The sequence below is a fragment of the Saccopteryx bilineata genome, chromosome 3 (assembly GCF_036850765.1).
Source record: "Saccopteryx bilineata isolate mSacBil1 chromosome 3, mSacBil1_pri_phased_curated, whole genome shotgun sequence".
NCBI classification, from domain to species: Eukaryota; Metazoa; Chordata; class Mammalia; order Chiroptera; family Emballonuridae; genus Saccopteryx; species Saccopteryx bilineata.
This window is the reverse complement of record NC_089492.1, coordinates 247,996,967-248,015,678: the sequence shown is the minus strand read 5'-3', so window position 1 is coordinate 248,015,678 and position 18,712 is coordinate 247,996,967. Positions and strand designations below refer to the sequence as shown.

The 18,712-nt window shown below is 43.3% G+C and overlaps 1 protein-coding gene across 1 annotated transcript in view; it reads right to left on the bottom strand.

The window, feature by feature from the left end:
• The window catches only part of NDC1 (NDC1 transmembrane nucleoporin), a 64,424-nt gene extending 46,072 nt beyond the window's left edge, over positions 1-18,352 (bottom strand). Inside the window, exons 1-5 of the mRNA XM_066269144.1 lie at positions 18,028-18,352; positions 15,256-15,376; positions 9,641-9,742; positions 7,635-7,809; positions 4,139-4,277 (exon numbers count right to left, since the gene is read on the bottom strand). Of these exons, the coding sequence (XP_066125241.1) occupies positions 4,139-4,277; positions 7,635-7,809; positions 9,641-9,742; positions 15,256-15,376; positions 18,028-18,084 (594 nt within the window). The 5' untranslated portion in view covers positions 18,085-18,352. The remainder of the gene's footprint in view (positions 1-4,138; positions 4,278-7,634; positions 7,810-9,640; positions 9,743-15,255; positions 15,377-18,027) is intronic.
• Between the last annotated feature and the right edge of the window lie 360 nt (positions 18,353-18,712).

The window sequence follows — 18,712 nt, the reverse complement described above, 5'->3', positions numbered from 1 at the left end:
GCAGGAGTCTGTCTGACTGCCTCCCCGTTTCCAGCTTCAGAAAAATGCAAAAAAAAAAAAAAAAAAACCCAAAAAAACCCCAAAAAGCAGCCCCTATGAATATTTGGTCACTAAACAGCTCTAAATACACTAGCTTATTCAAATTCTTTCCAACTGTAAGATGTGGAATTGCATTATTCTGTGCAGCCCAGGTTGTTACACCTTCTCCCCTTGACCCCACCAAAAAAACCCTGCATAGTTTCTGTACTATTCCTATTGCAGCTCTTGCTTTAACCATTACTTACAGGGTACAGAGAGGCTAGGGAAGAAAATAGAAATTTCAGCAGATATGCAGAGAATAACTATACTCTTGTTCCCAAATTAGTGTTTTTCAATTTCCTGTTGAGTTTTGTCTGTGGTCTGGCTATGAGCTACTCTTTACTGAATATCTGCTATGTGCTAGACTCTATCAACCTTATCTTATTCAATACTTTCGGTCTCGTTGGCCTACAGCAGGGGTTGGGAACCTTTTTGGCTAAGAGAGCCATGAACGCCACATATTTTAAAATGTAATTCCATGAGAGCCATACAACAACCTGTGTACATTAAGCATTATCCAATAAAAATTTGGTGTTGTCCCGGAAGACAGCTGTGATTGGCTCCAGCCACCCACAACCATGAACATGAGCAGTAGGAAATGAATGAATTATAATACATGAGAATGTTTTATATTTTTAACATTATTTCTTTTATTAAAGATTTGTCTGAGCCCTGGCCGGTTGGCTCAATCAATGGTAGAGCGTTGGCCTGGTGTGCGGAAGTCCCAGGTTCGATTCCCGGCCAGGGCACACAGGAGAAACGCCATCTGCTTCTCCACCCCTCCCTCTCTCCTTCCTCTCTCTCTCTCTTCCCCTCCCGCAGCCGAGGCTCCACTGGAGCAAAAGATGGTCCAGGCACTGGGGATGGCTCGTTGGCCTCTGCCCCAGGCACTAGAGTGGCTCTGGTAGCGACAGAGCGACGCCCCAGATGGGCAGAGCATCGCCCCCTGGTGGGCATGCCGGGCGGACCCCAGTCGGGCGCATGCTGGAGTCTGACTGCCTCCCCGTTTCCAGCTTCAGAAAAACACACACACCAAAAAAAAAAAGATTTGTCTGTGAGCCAGATGCAGCCATCAAGAGCCACATCTGGCTCGTGAGCTATAGGTTCCCAACCCCTGGCCTAGAGCTTGCCAAGCCCATCTTGGTATATGCATCCACTCCTTTGTCCTCTATTCCATGCTAATGCTGAAAAAAAATCTAATGGGGTAATGCAAATTGGTTAAAATTAAGTTTTTTAAAAAGATCTAATTTTTCATATTTTTACATGAAAAACAAAGTTACTGAATAATATATACAATATAGAACTATGAAAACTCCACCTTACAAAATAAATAATGTTATAGATACATATATGTATAAATGTACAGTATGGACTCTGGAAGAATATATACTAAACCAGTCACTATCTCTGAGGCAAGGACAGAGACTGGTCACTGAGTAGCAAAGAAAAGGGAACTTGCACTTTACTGTACTTGAATAGTTTATAATAAAAATACCACTATACTCTTGGGAAGGTGGCTGAAAGGCAATACCAAAAATAAGTATAATAATAATAATTATTACTAAAATGCTTGTTATTGCTTATAAAAAAATTTTTTTAAGTTCTAACATTCTCTGGTCAACTTAGCTATTAAAAAAAAAGAAAAGTGGCCCTGGCCGGTTGGCTCAGCAGTAGAGTGTTGGCCTGGCGTGCAGGAGTCTTGGGTTCGATTTCCGGCCAGGGCACACACAGGAGAAGCGCCCATCTGCTTCTCCACCCCTCCCCCTCTCCTTCCTCTCTGTCTCTCTCTTCCCCTCCCACAGCCGAGGCTCCATCAGAGCAAAGTTGGCCCAGATGCTGAGGATGGCTCCTTGGCCTCTGCCTCAGGCGCTAGAGTGGCTCTGGTTGCAAGAGAGCGATGCCCCAGATGGGCAGAGCATCGCCCCCTGGTGGGCATGCCAGGTGGATCCCAGTCGGGCGCATGCGGAAGTCTGTCTGCCTCCCCATTTCCAGCTTCAGAAAAATACAAAAAAAAAAAAAAAAGAAAAGAAAAGTAAGGAACAGGCCTGATTTCTCACATCAAGTTCGCAATTTCCTAGCAATCAATTCTGCTTGCTTCAGCAACTAAAAATGCATAAGGAAAGGTCATAAACTGTGTGCCATGCTCTTAGGACTAGTGAAAGAAAGTAGGCTATGGTGCCCCCTTTCCCCTTAGTCTTCTCGGTAGGCCAAACTACCCAGCTAGGCAAACAAAGACAGTTACAAACTTGAGGGGTGAAAAACTATGTACCCATGCACAAAAATCCGTATTTCAACTACTCTTCCCAAAATCCTACCTTACTGCATTGTACCCACCCAATAAAACCACTGCACCCACCACCCACCTTCTGGAGAACAGCACTCAGCTGGGCAGACCCAATACTATTGTATATTCCCAGTTATAAGATACCCTCATATTTTGGCCAAATCCTGATTGACCAAATGTTAAAAATCAACATTCTGCCAAAGCTGAATCTGACACCAAAGCTAACTAAATATTACCATCAGAGAATAAAATTCTGGATATAAGAATAAGTTTAAAATTTTATCATAAAGGGGAGGGGCACAAAGAAAACTAGATAGAAGGTGACAGAGGACAATCTGACTTTGGGTGATGGGTATGCAACATAACTGAATGACAAGATAACCTGGACATGTTTTCTTTGAATATATGTACCCTGATTTATTGATGTCACCCCATTAAGAGTAATAAAAAATTTATAAAAAAAAATTTTATCATAAGAAATTATAAAAATGTTAATAGTCAAACTTAACAAATATGACATTACATAGTAAAAATAATTTATTAGCAGTGTCAATTATTAGACTGCTCCTATGTTCATACTATTGTATGTGATATTAAATAAATGATCACTTTCAAATGAGGCCCACAGAGAAGCAATGGATTTTGGGGTGTCTCATTTGTCTCTTATCACTTTTATTTTTCATTCTCTATCTTCTTAATTAAGTTTGGATCGAAGATAATTTACCATGAATTTTTCTGTACAAAATTTTGGAGTTCTCCTTGTGAAACTAAGGTGGCAAAGCTGATATTCTATTTTTAATTCATCGTCAAGAGATGTAAAGAATTTCTAAACAGGATCTTATCTTCATATACTCACAGACTACAGGGAAGTAAGGGCCAGATCCTTTTCTGTGAGATATGTCTCCTTGATGGATGTGTACTTTCATCAGATTGTTCTCATGGACACAATGGGCATGTGAAAAGTTTACTTAAACCAAGAGTACCTTAATCCACCACACTCACATACTTCGTACTCTGACACATCCCTCCTTTCTCAACACAGAGATTCTAGGGGGAAGAGGCTGGGTCTGTATTTGTGCTCCAAAGCCCAGTCCTCAGCCTGCCAGAGTGGGAATGAAGTGAGTAACAGCACAGTCAGAAAGTCATGGGAACAGGCTGGGACAGCCATGATGCCAGAGGGAGAAATCCCAAGCAATCACTCTCCTGCCACAGGAGGTGGTTCTGAGTTCCAGAGACAGCTCCTACCCAATCAGGAGACTTTAAAAACCTAACTGAAAGACAGTTAAAACTATCCCAATCAAACCAATAGAAATTGTTTTATTTATACACAGCATGCCTTGTTCTGAAAAAGACTGGAGACAGTAACTGACATATTCTATACTTACTTGCACATCCTCACGCTCATGAAGTTCTTAGGTTCAAAAAGAAGCTGGCAGTTGCACAGAGGTACTTTGCATGAATGTCATCCTCATCCTCCCCCAGCCCTGCTAGGTCACAGCAACTGCCACTACCTAGCAGGGAGGGAAAGAGTGGAGCAAAGTGGTATTCTGAGAGTGGCTGCAGGAAAGGTGGCTACAGCTCTCAAACATATGCTAAAGTCTCATGAAAACAAACTTCTCCTCTCCAAACGGCATTTTGAGGATCTAAGGTTTCAGTCCTAAGTTTTACTGATCATACCTTGAATTAATCAGATGAGGCTAGTTATATACACATACACCAAGACAATTTTAACTCTGCCAAATTCTGACATAAGGTAATGTTCAAATGATAGCTTACCTGTATAATGGGAAATGGAAGATAGTTCATGTTGTTAATAAAATACAGGAGGCTATAGCTATAACCCATAAATGCTCCAGCCAGTAGGAAAAAAAGGTGATACTCATTTAAGCAGGTTTGTGCAGCAGGGCCATCTAAGCTAAAGGAAAAATATTAGGTTATTAATTCAACAAGCCAGGACACATATCACTGTTTTAGGCTTAATATCTATTAAAGGCAAAACTTTAACTTAATTGCTTAAGAAATGCCCTAAATTCTAACAAAAAGGTTGGTTTTAGGTGAGTGTAGGCAAAAGATTAACAAAACCATTTTCCCTGATACATGAGAATTTGACCATTAGCTATCTCTCTAGCTCTGCACTCTGGAAATCTGAAAAGAGTAAGAGTATGTCTCATAATGGTAAGCAATGTCACTTACAAACTGGTCAACTGCACTTGGACAAAGAGGAACTAGAAACAACTATATACACCTAATAGAGATGTCACAATTCTTGGCTTTTCTGTGTAAACTCATAACAGGGCAGTCCCCCATAGGGACCCTTTTCACTAAAGAATGTATAGCCATTAGAAAAAGAACACTGCTTTATATGATAGTAACTGGGGCACAAAAGGAAATCAAATACTCAGTAGTACTCAGGATCATTTTAAATCAGTGGAGAATAGGGAAATGAAGATTACTTCAGCATCGATCTGAATGCTGAGGTTGCCTGTTCAAAACCCTAGGCTTGCCTGGTCAAGGCAGAAACAGGAAGCAACTACTGTTAGTTGATGCTTCCTGCTTCTCCCTCCTCTTTCTCTTTCTCTCTCCCCTCTCTCCTCTCTAAAAATTAATAAAATTTAAAAAATATTAAAAGAAAATGATTGCCTGACCAGGTCGTGGTGCAGTGGATAAAGCATCGGCATGGGACACAAACGATCCAGGTTCAAAACCCCAAGGTCGCTGGCTTGAGCACAGGGCCTCGTGCTGTGCTGGCTTGAAGCCCAAGGTTACTGGCTTGAGCAAGGGGTCACTGGCTTGGCTGCAGCCCCCAGTCAAGGCACATATGAGAAAGCAATCAATGAACAACTGCAATGAAGGTGCTGCAATGAAGAACTGATGCTTCTCATCTCTCTCCCTTCCTGCTTGTCTGTCCCTATCTGTACCCTCTCTCTGTCCCTCTAACTAAAAAAAAAATTCTTTTAGTTATCTTTTCTGATTTTTAAAGTCACAATATCAACAGCAATTTTTATCAATGCCATGTGTTCAAGAACTGTATAAATTTCAATGAAAGCATTTTACTGGAGGGGTAGTTATAAGCATTAAAATTTTTTTTTGCCTGACCAGGCGGTGGCGCAGTGGATAGAGCCTCGGACTAGGATGTGGAAGACCCAGGTTCGAGACCCCGAGGTCGCCAGCTTGAGCGCAGGCTCATCTGGTTTGAGCAAAAGCTCACCAGTTTGAACCCAAGGTCGCTGGCTCGAGCAAGGGGTTACTTGGTCTGCTGAAGGCCCACAGTCAAGGCACGTATGAGAAGGCAATCAGGCCCTGGCCGGTTGGCTCAGCGGTAAAGCATCGGCCTGGCGTGCGGGGGACCCGGGTTCGATTCCCGGCCAGGGCACACAGGAGAAGCGCCCATTTGCTTCTCCACCCCCCACCCCCTCCTTCCTCTCTGTCTCTCTCTTCCCCTCCCGCAGCCAAGGCTCCACTGGAGCAAAGATGGCCCGGGCGCTGGGGATGGCTCCTTGGCCTCTAACCCAGGCGCTAGAGTGGCTCTGGTCGCGGCAGAGCGACGCCCCGGGGGGGCAGAGCATCGCCCCCTGGTGGGCGTGCCGGGTGGATACTGGTCGGGCGCATGCGGGAGTCTGTCTGACTGTCTCTCCCCGTTTCTAGCTTCAGAAAAATACAAAAAAAAAAAAAAAAAAAAAAAAGAAGGCAATCAATGAACAATTAAGGTGTTGCAATGCGCAATGAAAAACTAATGATTGATGCTTCTCATCTCTCTGTTCCTGTCTGTCTGTCCCTGTCTATCCCTCTCTCTGACTCTCTCTCTGTCTCTGTAAAAAAATAAATAAAATAAAATTTTTTTTCTTGCCCTGGCCGGGTAGCTCAGTTGATTAGAGCACCATCCTAATGTGCCAAGGTTGTGAATTTAATCCCTGGTCAGGGCACACACAAGAAACAATCAGCACATGGATGGGTGGAACAACAAATCAATGTTTCTATCTCCCTTCTTCTCTCTCTCTAAAATCAATGAAGATTTAAGAATAAATAATTTTTTTCTCCATTCTTCCCATAATACCCTTCCTTCAAACTCCAATGTAAACACCACCTCCTTGACTCCTCAGGAGAATGAAACAGAAGACCCATCTGTCTCTGCTTTCTCCAAACCCAAGAAAAACCTTTTTCCAAGGAGAAGCTGGCTAGTCGTGATCCTGAAGAAATAGCTGGCTGTGGAAATCTTCCCAAAAGAAATCTTTCCCCAGAGATGTACCAGTTAGTGGTCCTGAAAAGGCAGTAACAGAAGTGTATCCAAAAAAAAGGGACTTACTCTTCAAGGGACGAGCCAGTCAGCAACGGAGCTAAAGAAGCTGCTGGCAACAAGAGCAGCAGCTCCAAGAAAAAATTCTAGAAACTATTCCAGGAAGGTCAGAATGCACATTTCCCTAGTGGGGTATTTCCCATCCCAACCCATCCCCTACACCTCACTGAAAACACATTCATAAGAAAAAAAATGCTACCTCATCTATGAGTTATGCCACCTCCCTGCTTTCTGAACTCCGCACATCTCACTTTCTTTTTAGTACAACCAATTTCTCACACATTCCTATTTCTCTATTACATCCATTTGTGTCCATGTCTTTTTTTTTTTTTTTTTTTTTTTTTTTTTTACAGAGACAGAGAGAGAGTCAGAGAGAGGGATAGATAGGGACAGACAGACAGGAAGAGAGAGATGAGAAGCATTAATCATCAGTTTTTTGTTTTGACACCTTAGTTGTTCATTGACTGCTTTCTCATATATGCCTTGACCGTGGGGCTACAGCAGACCAAGTAACCCCTTGCTCGAGCCAGCGACCTTGGGTCCAAGCTGGTGAGCTTTTTTTTTTTTTTTGCTCGAACTAGATGAGCCTGCACTCAAGCTGGTGACCTCAGGGTCTCGAACCTGGGTCCTCCACATCCCAGTCCGACACTCTATCCACTGCGCAACCGCCTGGTCAGGCTGTGTCCATGTCTTAATTGCCCTATTGTTCTCAACTCTCAAGGAGTTTAGAGTCTATGTGTGAATCATTCTTATAAATCCAACAGCATTTAGTATAACACTGTGCATAGAATAAATGGGTCTAAAAATTGTTGAAGTGAAAACATAAAACATCAAGAACATTTGATGTATGTAACAAAGCACCTCCTATAGAAGTCTAGAAAGCTAAAAATGTCCAAAAACTATTAAACTCTACAAGCCATTTTTGGCTTAGTAACTAAACAAGATTCCTCAGGAAAAAAAGCAAACATTTACTATTACCTCTCAGTGCCTGTGCAGGGAACCACAAGAAAACTGTACCGGCCCTTGGCCATCACCGCAGCACACCACGCCACCATCATCCCCATTGCGGCATGAACAAACGAGTGCATGAGCTGCTGAGGATGAATGATCTTCCCTATTAGCGCCAGTCTGGAGCAGGGGATGGAAGGCACAACTGAAAAGAGAACAAAACCATTACGGTGGCTTTACAATCTGCAGCCTATGACGTCAGAGAACTGAAACAATTCCCTCTCATCCTTGTACAAATACTCCAAAGGGAAGGAAGAAACCCAGAGCCAACGTAAAATACAGCACAGAAAAGTTTCTAGTCAAAAACTCTAAGTTAAAATAAAACTCTAAGTTAAAATAGTTTGAGAGAAGATTAAATACAAAGGGATACACATACACACAAAATCAAAGAATCTGGAGATGAAATCTAAAGACAGTATGGTAATATTTTTCATTTCTTTTTAAATTTCCTGATAGTTCAAATAGTGCCTACCCTGGCACTCTCCTAAATGCCACAAAAAAACTAAATAACTTTTAAAAACAGTGCTTGCCCCCAGCAAGTTACCTTTACTTCAGCATTTGAAATTAGCAATATACAGTCCACGTGTGAAAAATAAACCACAAACTAGGTAAGTATCGACAATACTGAATACAAAAGTTTGTACGGGATATCTAATACCTTTATGATAATGCAAAAATGTTTTCTAGAAGTGAGCTGGGGGAGGTGAGAATGGGTCTGAGGTGAAGATGTTGACCACCGAAAGTTATTCCAGGGTTCCCCGATCTACCTATGTAGGCGTACTGCTTTAATACACTCCAAGTGAAGAAGACGTGGGAGGTGGGCAATTAGGTGTGCCGGGAACTCAGCGGCCTCACGCTCTGGGGAAGAGGGTGCTGTCACCTTTCCCTCCCCACCAGAGAAGCCCACAAAGGACAGTGTGAAAGAACGCGTGCTGCAAGTCAAGGGGTCCTGTATACGGTCAGGACAGAAAAAACACCCGTCAACAAGTAGTGAGATTCGGGAAGCAAAGAAAAAGGGTGTGTACTGTAACCTCCAAAGTAGGATTTGAAATTTTATACCATATCTAACAAGAAACTGTGGATGAGCTAAAAAGAATAATGATGCTGCAGTCAAAACCAGAAGCCTCAGAAAAATCTTCTTATTGTACTTTAAGAAGAAACTCAAGGAATCTGAAAGATACAGAAGAGTGAGATGAGGAACTAAGAAAAGATAATGCTCTGGAATTTAGCTGGTGATTCTCCCAAGGCAAAACATAGTATTTTTTAATTTTGGGGAAAATCTTAGGATTATACTTTTATATTTGAGAAAGATCCAAGAAATCCCCTACCCTATAAAAGCATTATTTTATAATACATCTAATGAATCACAACTTGAACATCAGCTGTGAACCATTAAGAGATCTGAATTTTTTATGATGGTAAAATATACTTAGAGTTTATTGCTTTAACAATTTTTAAGTGTATGTACAGTTCTGTGGCATAAGTACATTCACACCGTTGTGCAAACATCACCATCATCCATCATCCATCTTCCCACTTTCCCATTTTCCCCAACTGAAACTCCGTCCCCATTAAACAATTTCTAAAACCCTCCTCCCCAAAACCCCTGGCAACCATCTCTCTACTTTCCGTCTTTATGAATTTGACTAGTCTAGTGATCTCTTAAGTCGAATCATTGATATTTTTCCTAAAAGGTCTAAATATTTTTTAAAAACCATCACCCAAATTTTAAGATACAACGATCAAAGCATATGATTGCATAACATTTATAAAACTTTGACATAAAATACAGCCTGTTATACACATTCATATACAAAACACATTGAGTTTGTCCTTAATAAAATAAATTCTTAAGATTATTTTACCTGAAACTGATGTACTCTTATTGATCAATGTCACCCTGTCAAAGTTAATTTTCTAAATAAAATTTAAAAATTAAAAGATTATTTTAAGATAATTAACCTTTGAAAACTCACCTGCATAGAACTCCACATTGAAAATACTTATTATTATTATTACCACTGACAGCAGCAGAAGGTAAAAGATTATACAGGAACTACATAGATCACTGAGAGAATCTAAAACACAAGAGAGAGGAATGAGTAAAGATCATTCAGTCAGGCAGTCATACTCAGTATACTGCAGCAGAAAAGGGGTTTGAATCACCACTTTAATTTTAAAAGTTATCTTTTCTTTAAGAATGTCCTCATACACTGTAGACAGGTTCTATAAGACATCCATTCAAGAATTATAATGTGAGTTATTTGGACCAAGCTCTGGGTTCTTTAAAATTGTACTAGAATTTCTTTCAGAGAACCCAAAAGTTAACATGAGACAAAATACTACAATATGCAAACATATTTCATCATGTGAAACAGAAATACCACATCTACTAATATACCAACAAAGTTGCTTTTTAAAATGTAAATATTTTTCAGATTTCTTCTTAAAAAATAAAATTGTCCCCACAAATCATCTGTTAGTTGAATTAAAAACCAAAAGTCAGGATATCCCTGTGAAATACTAATACATTCACATTTTATAGTAGTTCAACAATCAATAATCCACTTCAAAAATATGGCAAACTTTAAAATACGGTATGTATGTATTGGCCCAGGCCGGCTTGCTCAGTGGTAGAGCGTCAGTCGAGCGTGTGGAAGTCCCAGGTTTGATTCTCAGTCAGGGCACACAGTAGAAGTGCCCATCTGCTTCTCCACCTTTCCCCCTCTCGCTTTTCTCGCTTCTCTCTCTCTCTCTCTCTCTCTTTTTCTCCCCTCCTCCCCTCCTGCAACCATGGCTCAATTACAGCAAGATGGCCCCAGACGCTGAGGATGGCTCCATGGCCTCTGCCTCAGGCACTTAAAAAAAATGGCTCCAGTTGCAACAGAGCATCACCCGCTAGTGGGCTAGGAGATCCCAGTCAGGGCGCATGTGGGAGTCTGTCTCTGTCTCCCCTCCTCTCACAAAAAAAATAAAAAATAAATAAAATATGTATTATCCCTAAAAACATAAACAAAAGAAATTTAAAAAGCAGCCTGACCAGACAGTGACACAGTGGATAGAACGTCGGACTGGGATGCAGAGGACCCAGATTCGAGATCCCGAGGTCGTCAGCTTGAGCGCGGGCTCATCTGGTTTGAGCAAAAGCTCACCAACTTGGACCCAAGGTCGCTGGCTCGAGCAAGGGGTTACTAGGTCTGCTGAAGGCCCGCAGTCAAGGCACATATGAGAAAGCAATCAATGAACAATTAAGGTGTCACAATGCGCAACGAAAAACTGATAATTGATGCTTCTCATCTCTCTCCATTCCTGTCTGTCTGTCCCTATCTATCCCTCTCTCTGACTCAATCTCTCTGTCTCTGTAAAAAAATAAATAAATAAATAAATAAATTTAAAAAGCAAAGACATATATTTGCTGAATAGACTAACAGTAATAAAACCAACTATTTTTAAAAAGTATAATTCAAGCCCTGGCCAGTTGGCTCAGTGGTAGAGCATCGGCCTGGCGTGCAGGAGTCCTGGGTTTGATTCCCAGCCAGGACACACAGGAGAAGTGCCCATCTGCTTCTCCACCCCTCCCCCTCTCCTTCCTCTCCGTCTCTCTCTTTCCCTCCCACAGCCAAGGCTCTATTGGAGCAAAATTGGCCCAGACGCTGAGGATGGTTATGTGGCCTCTGCCTCAGGTGCTAGAATTGCTCTGGTTGCAACAGAGCAATGCCCCAGATGGGCAGAGCATCGCCCCCTGGTGGGCATGCCAGGTGGATCCCAGTCGGGCGCATGCGGGAGTCTGTCTGACTGCCTCCCCGTTTCCAACTTCAGAAAAATACAAAAAAAAAAGTATAATTCACTGACTAAAACTAATAAAAAAGTTATTAAGTATCCACAATTAAACCCAAGCACTGAACTGAGCTAAAAGAAAGAACCAATTCATGTGACTGAAAATAAGTAAGGAAAGAATACAACTTCTCGCCTGACCAGGCGGTGGCGCAGGGGATAGAGCATCGGACTGGGATGTGGAGGGCCCAGGTTCGAGACCCCAAGGTCGCTAGTTTGAGCGCAGGCTTGTCTGGTTTGAGCAAGGCTCATCAGCTTGGGCCCAAGGTCACTGGCTTGAGCAAGGGGTCACTTGGTCTGCTATAGCCCCTAGTCAAGGCACATATGAGAAAGCAATCAATGAACAACTAAGGAGCCGCAACGAAAACCTAATGATTGACGCTTCTCATCTCTCTCCGTTCCTGTCTGTCTGTCCCTATCTATCCCTCTCTCTGTCTGTCTCTGTAAAAAAAAAAAAAAAAAATACAACTTCTCTAGAAAGACTTTGTGAAGCAAAAGTTGAAGAGGACAAGTAACATTTGAGGGGCAAAATGGCATAAATCAATTCTATGAAACTGGAGAAAGTGTTACTAGGATTAAAGAAGTGGCAAAATGTTTTTATCTTAAGTGCCATTTCTAAACAGTTGGTAATAGCTCTAGATTACAATACTGAATATCCTGAGATTGTGACTAGACAGCCAAGATCAAAGGATCAATGAGAGATGCACTTCTCTCTCTCTCTCTCTACCCTTTAAAATGAATAAATAAATTTAAAAAATATAAATGTCTTTAAGAGATGCAGATTCTTGCAAAGTACCATATTTCCCCATGTATTAGACGCACCCTTTTTTGAAAAATTTGGAGTCTAAAAACTGGGTGTGTCTTATACAGTGGTTGTGGCATTTCAAACACCATAGATGGAATTGAGGACGAGACAATATATGAGGACAGTGATTCATCATCAGACACAGATGAGGACAAGCTCATGGATGGGAGTTTTGACAGTGATGAGTTGTTGTACGAATTTTATGATAAATAAAACCTGAGTTCAACAGCTTTATACGTAATACATTTTTTTTTTCAATTTTTGGGCCCCAAAACTAAGGTGCATCTTATACATGGGGAAATGCGGTAGTTACAGAAATGCCTGCCATCCCTGCACTGGTTTATGGCTTCATTTCATCTAAGAAGTGATTGATATGTCTCAACAGAAACTTAACATGACTTTAATTCGCTAGCAATAATATCTCCAAAGGCCACAAAGTAAAGCTTTGAACTTCTTAAAAATTGGCATTTTCTTCTGAAAAATTAAATTAACAACACATTTCCCTGTTTCCAAAGCATAAGAAATTTATTGTTATTCTTGTTGAGAAGATATAAAAAGTATTTCAAGAGTATTTTTGCTTCTGGCTGACTAGGGTGTCACAGTGGATACAGCATCAACTGAGAATGCTGAGATCCACAGCTCGAAACCCCAAGGTCACCAGCTTTTTTTTTTTTTTTTTTTTGATGACAGAGACAGAGAGACAGAGAGAGGACAGAAAGGGACAGACAGGAAGAGAAAGAGATGAGAAATATCAATTCTACATTGACACACCTTAGTTGTTTGATTGCTTTCTCATATGTGCCTTGACTGGGGGTGGGGCTACAGCAGAGTAAGTGACCCCTTGTTCTCAAGCCAGCAACCTTGGGCTCAAGCCAGCAACCTTTGGGCTCAAGCCAGCGACCACGGGATCGTGTCTATGATCCCACGCTCAAGCCAGAGACTTTGTGGTTTCAAACCTGGGTTCTCTGAGTCCCAGTCTGATGCTCCATCCACTGCACCACCGCCTGGTCAGGCCCAAGATCACCAACTTGAACACGAGCTCATCAACTTGAGTATGAGGTCGCCGGCTTGGGCAATGGATCAGTGATGTGATCCCAAGATTGCTGGCTTGAGCCCAAAGTTCACTGGCTTTAGCCCAAAGGGCACTGGCTTGAAGCCCGAGGTCACTAGCTCAGCCTGAGCCTCCTAGTCAAGGCACATACAAGAAACAATCAATGAACTAAAATGAAGCAACGATGAGTTGATGCTTCTTATCTTTGTCCTTCCTCTCTCTCTCCAACCTCTTCCAGTCTCTCTAAAATAAAAATTTGAATTTAAAAAAAGAGTATTTGTGTTTCTCGGCCTTTGGCAAGACTTTAGATTTCAAAACCTAGTCTGGCAACATCTCTCTGTTTTAATTTTTTTTAATTCTAGTGTGGCATTGTGAAAAATATGGGCTTTGAAATCAGAGAACAATGTTCAAATCCTGGTTCAGTTATTCACGAGCTATATGTCTCCAAATATTTGAACCTGAGTCTCAGTTTCCTCACTTATAGAGTTAACACCTCTTTATTATACAGGGTTGTAGAAAGACTAAGAGGTAATATACTTAATGTGCTTAGCATTGTGCCTGGCACACGGTTTATAGCAATAATTGGTAGCTCCTCATCAATCCTTGAATTCCACTCTATGTTCCTCAGTCTTTAACTCTTTCCTCCTTTTCTCTCTTCTCATCTTTCTTATTAGTCATAATATAAATTATTCTTAATTTTAGACAGGTTTTCAAAAGAGATATCTCACATTTTCCATCTACAAGTCTTAAACAGATAAACAGTTTTCCAAAAAGACAATCTCAATAAAGCAGTCAAAATAAAAGGAGGCCCTGGCCGGCCCTGGCCGGTTGGCTCAGCGGTAGAGCGTCGGCCTAGTGTGCGGAGGACCCGGGTTCGATTCCTGGCCAGGGCACACAGGAGAAGCGCCCATTTGCTTCTCCACCCCTCCGCCGCACCTTCCTCTCTGTCTCTCTCTTCCCCTCCTGCAGCCAAGGCTCCATTGGAGCAAAGATGGCCCGGGCGCTGGGGATGGCTCTGTGGCCTCTGCCTCAGGCGCTAGAGTGGCTCTGGTTGCAACATGGCGACCCCCAGGATGGGCAGAGCATCGCCCCTGGTGGGCGTGCCGGGTGGATCCCGGTCGGGCGCATGCGGGAGTCTGTCTGACTGTCTCTCCCTGTTTCCAGCTTCAGAAAAATGCAAAAAAAAAAAAAAAAAAAAAAAAAAAAAAAAAAAGGAGGCCCTAGCCAATTGGCTCAGTGGTAGAGTGTCCGCCCAGCCTATGGAAGTCCTGGGTTCGATTCCCAGTCAGGGCACACAGGAGAAGACCCATCTGCTTCTCCACCCTTCCCCCTCTCCTTTCTCTCTATCATTGGAGCAAAGTTGGCCCAGGAGCTGAGGATGGCTCCATGGTCTCTGTCTCAGGTGCTAGAATGGCTCCAGCTTCAACGGAGCAATGCCCCACATGGGCAGAGCATCGCCCCTTAGTGGGCATGCTAGGTGGATCCTGGTCAGGTGCATGCAGGAGTCTGTCTCTCTATCTCCCTGCTTCTCACTTCAGAAAAATTAAAAAATTTAAAAAAGAGAGACAATCTATATATTCTCATTGATCAATGTCACCCTGTTAAATTTAATTTTCTAAATAAATTTAAAAATTTTTTAAAGAGACAAAAATTAAGTTTTCATGTTTGTGGTCTTCTAATAATTTTTTGTTCATGTGATAATGAAGTCTTTGACAGGTTTACTAATCTTTTTATTATATAATGAAAAGGCAGTTTAAGTTAACGCCCTAAGATTACCTCAAAGTGAATGTTTTGACATGTCAATATAAGCAGTAGTTAAAAATAAATTTGAAACATAATGCAACTTTTATGTTGAGAAATAGGTCCTTTAAATTTGTTTCCCCATACTGAGTATCACTTACCAGACAGCCATTGTACAGGATGAAATATATCAATGCTGCTGAAGATTATAAATACTGTGGTACAGACGGGTAGAAACAGCACTGACCAGACAATACTTGCAACTATCCTCCAGCCCAAAACCTGTAACAAACAAAATTAACAAAATCACTCAATCATGAAGTCAGTTAAACTATTTCAGTTATGCAAATCTTACCTTTTCATATAGGATGTTAACCACTAATATTTACACCCAGATTACAGTCCATGAAAGTATATATATATAAACCTCAATGGTTATTACTATTAGCAACTTTAATTTATATACTACAGAATCTTGCAATATCAGTGAACTGAAGGTTGTATTAGTTGAGAGTCAGATGCCAAAGTAAATACGGGGGTGGAGAGGCTGTCTTCTAAGATTTTATTTTTTTGTATTTTTCCGAAGTTACAAGTGTGGGGGGGTAGGCAGACAGACAGACTCCAGCATGCACTGGACCGAGATCCACCCGGCAGGGATCCACCCGGCATGCCCACCAGGGGGCGATGCTCAGCCCCTCTGGGGTGTTGCTCCACTGCAACCAGAGCCATTCTAGTGCCTGAGGTAGAGGCCATGGAGCCATCCTCAGCGCTGGGGTAACTTTGCTCCAAAGTTACCCATGGAGCCTTGCCTGTGGGAAGGGAAGAGAAAGACAGAGAGAAAGGAGAGGAGGAAGGGCGGAGAAGCATATGGTTGCTTCTCCTGTGTGCCCTGACCAGAAATCAAATCCAGGACCCCCACACACGGGCCGATGCTCTACCGCTGAGCCAACCAGCCAGGGCCTGTCTTCTAAGTTTTACAACTGTATTTTACAGCAACTTATACTTATCTCTCTAGGTTAATTGATAGATATATCAATATCAAAAAGGTGTATACATTTTATAGAAACTGTTAGATCGCCAAAGGAGGGATGCACTAGGCCTAATGAGTTTTACAAGAAATTTATTTATACATCTGTGAACAGATGGGCTAAGACTCTAGTAGCATCAGCCCCGAGTGACTGGGGATTCAAACCTTTATAGGATTAGTGAGCAAGACTAGCCAGGGCCCTGGCCGGTTGGCTCAGCGGTAGAGCGTCGGCCTAGCGTGCGGAGGACCCGGGTTCGATTCCCGGCCAGGGCACACAGGAGAAGTGCCCATTTGCTTCTCCACCCCTCCACCGCGCTTTCCTCTCTGTCTCTCTCTTCCCCTCCCGCAGCCAAGGCTCCATTGGAGCAAAGATGGCCCGGGCGCTGGGGATGGCTCTGTGGCCTCTGCCTCAGGCGCTAGAGTGGCTCTGGTCGCAACATGGTGACGCCCAGGATGGGCAGAGCATCGTCCCCTGGTGGGCAGAGCATCGCCCCATGGTGGGCATGCCGGGTGGATCCCGGTCGGGCGCATGCGGGAGTCTGTCTGACTGTCTCTCCCTGTTTCCAGCTTCAGAAAAATGCAAAAAAAAAAAAAAAAAAAAGACTAGCCAGGAGGTTAGCCTTGAAGGGGAACCCCAGGACGGGGTGATGGTTGATCACTAAGCAGCAGAATGTTTGGATAAGTGATGGGAGGAGAGCTACGGGAACTGCCCTAGAGCCAAATCACTTAAGTTTTTCCTGAGTAATTGAGGTTTTGATAAGGGGTCCTGGACTGGAACCTGACAGGACCAGTATACTATAACTGTGTTCACAATTATTAGATATTCTTGTATTGGGCAATTGACACATGGTATTCATGTCTGAATCACCAGAGCCTACTATATATATCAATATAAAGCATAAAATCTACTGTTGAATAGGTGAATGCAAAAACAAACTAAATACTGTGGGGTTTTAAGCATGAAAGTGACAACTGGATTTATATTTTGGAAAGTAAAACACCCTTGTGTTTGTAACATGGCTACAATGAAGAAGGATCAGAGGGGACAAGACCGGGACAGTAGGCAGTCCAATCGCCCAAGCTAAGATTACGGTGTCTAAAAGAAGGCAGTGTCAATGGGAAAAAGGAAAATGGAAAACAGGGAAAAACTGCAGCCACATTGTGAAACACAATCTACAAAACATCAGTGATTGAAAACATGGTTGATAAAAAATATGTAAGACTTAAAGAGTCAAAAGTATTTAGCTGGGGATACACGGTAGATGGTTTTATCGGTGAAGTAGCCTAAAAGGGGTATTACGCCTATCTCTCTTTGCCCTGCACAGAATGGACGCAGAACTGTTGACTCAACTTCCACAGGAAGTATCTTCTCATCTCAGGCCCACAGAGCACACATTCCACTTAACAAAGAGTATCTTTCCTGCTTACACAGTCCCCAAACCCAGTCTCTGCTAACGCTATGCAGTCACATTCTTTCTAATTCTTCGCACTTCTAATCCAAAGTGACCCACAAGTTATTTTTTCACTAGGTACAGCACCCTGCACACCTTCTTCCCCAATTCCCTGCCCAAATTCCCAGGTAGGTCAGCCCTCCCACTCTGACCAGCTTCCAGTCTTGACGCCTCTTATTCCGTAACAAGTTTGCACTCAGGCTGTCCCGCAAGCACACACCCCGTACCCAGCTTTCCCTGGCACAATGCTCCCGCCCGGTAATCAATTTCCACCCCGGACAGCCCTCACAACCCTGTAATAAGCGCCCCCTAAGAGGGTCCCTTCCCCGCGCGGTCCCCACGCTCCATGCCAGTCGGCCCCTCCCCCGCCCAGCGCGCACGCGCGGTCAGCGCCCGTCCGCCCTACCGGACCCCAGTAGCCGCCAAGCGCACACAGCAGCGAGCGCACCACTCACGCGCCACAAGATGTTCCGCGAGCCCCCGGCGCAATGCCGACCTACAACCGTGGCCATGGTGAGTACGGCCCCTACTTGGAGGGGTGCGGGAGACAGAGAGCCCGCCCGCCACTGCTGTTCAAAGGGAGGAAGGCCCCAGGAGGACCCCGTTGGGGCTGCCTGAAACCCCGCCTGAGCGAAGCCAGGCCTTGGTCCCAACCCATTCCTTCGAGATTTCGTCTGGACAGTGCCAACGGGCAAGAATTGCCTCACAGACACGTGACCCAAAGTAGCCCGTGACTCCAGAACTCTCCCTGTAGAATCGAAAATGTCTTTCCGAAGCAGGGTCCGGCGAGGCGCCAAAAATTGGGGACTACGCTGCTGCATGCTGGGAACTGTAGGCTCGACGGCCCTCTAGAAGCAAGGGCGAGAGTTGCATTCTGGGACTGAGAGTTCCAAAATACAGCATGCTGGGAGGCGTAGTCTTCCTGACGGTACCTCGTGGCATACTGGGAATCGTAGTCTTTTTTAAGGCCTAGGAATTCTACAGTTTAAAAAGTCAGTCAAGCCTGACCAGGTGGTGGCGCAGTGGATACAGCGTCGGACTGGGATGCGGAAGATCCAAGTTCGAGACCCCGAGGTTGCCAGCTTAAGCGCGGGCTCATCTGGTTTGAGCAAAAGCTCACCGGCTTGAGCCCAAGGCTGC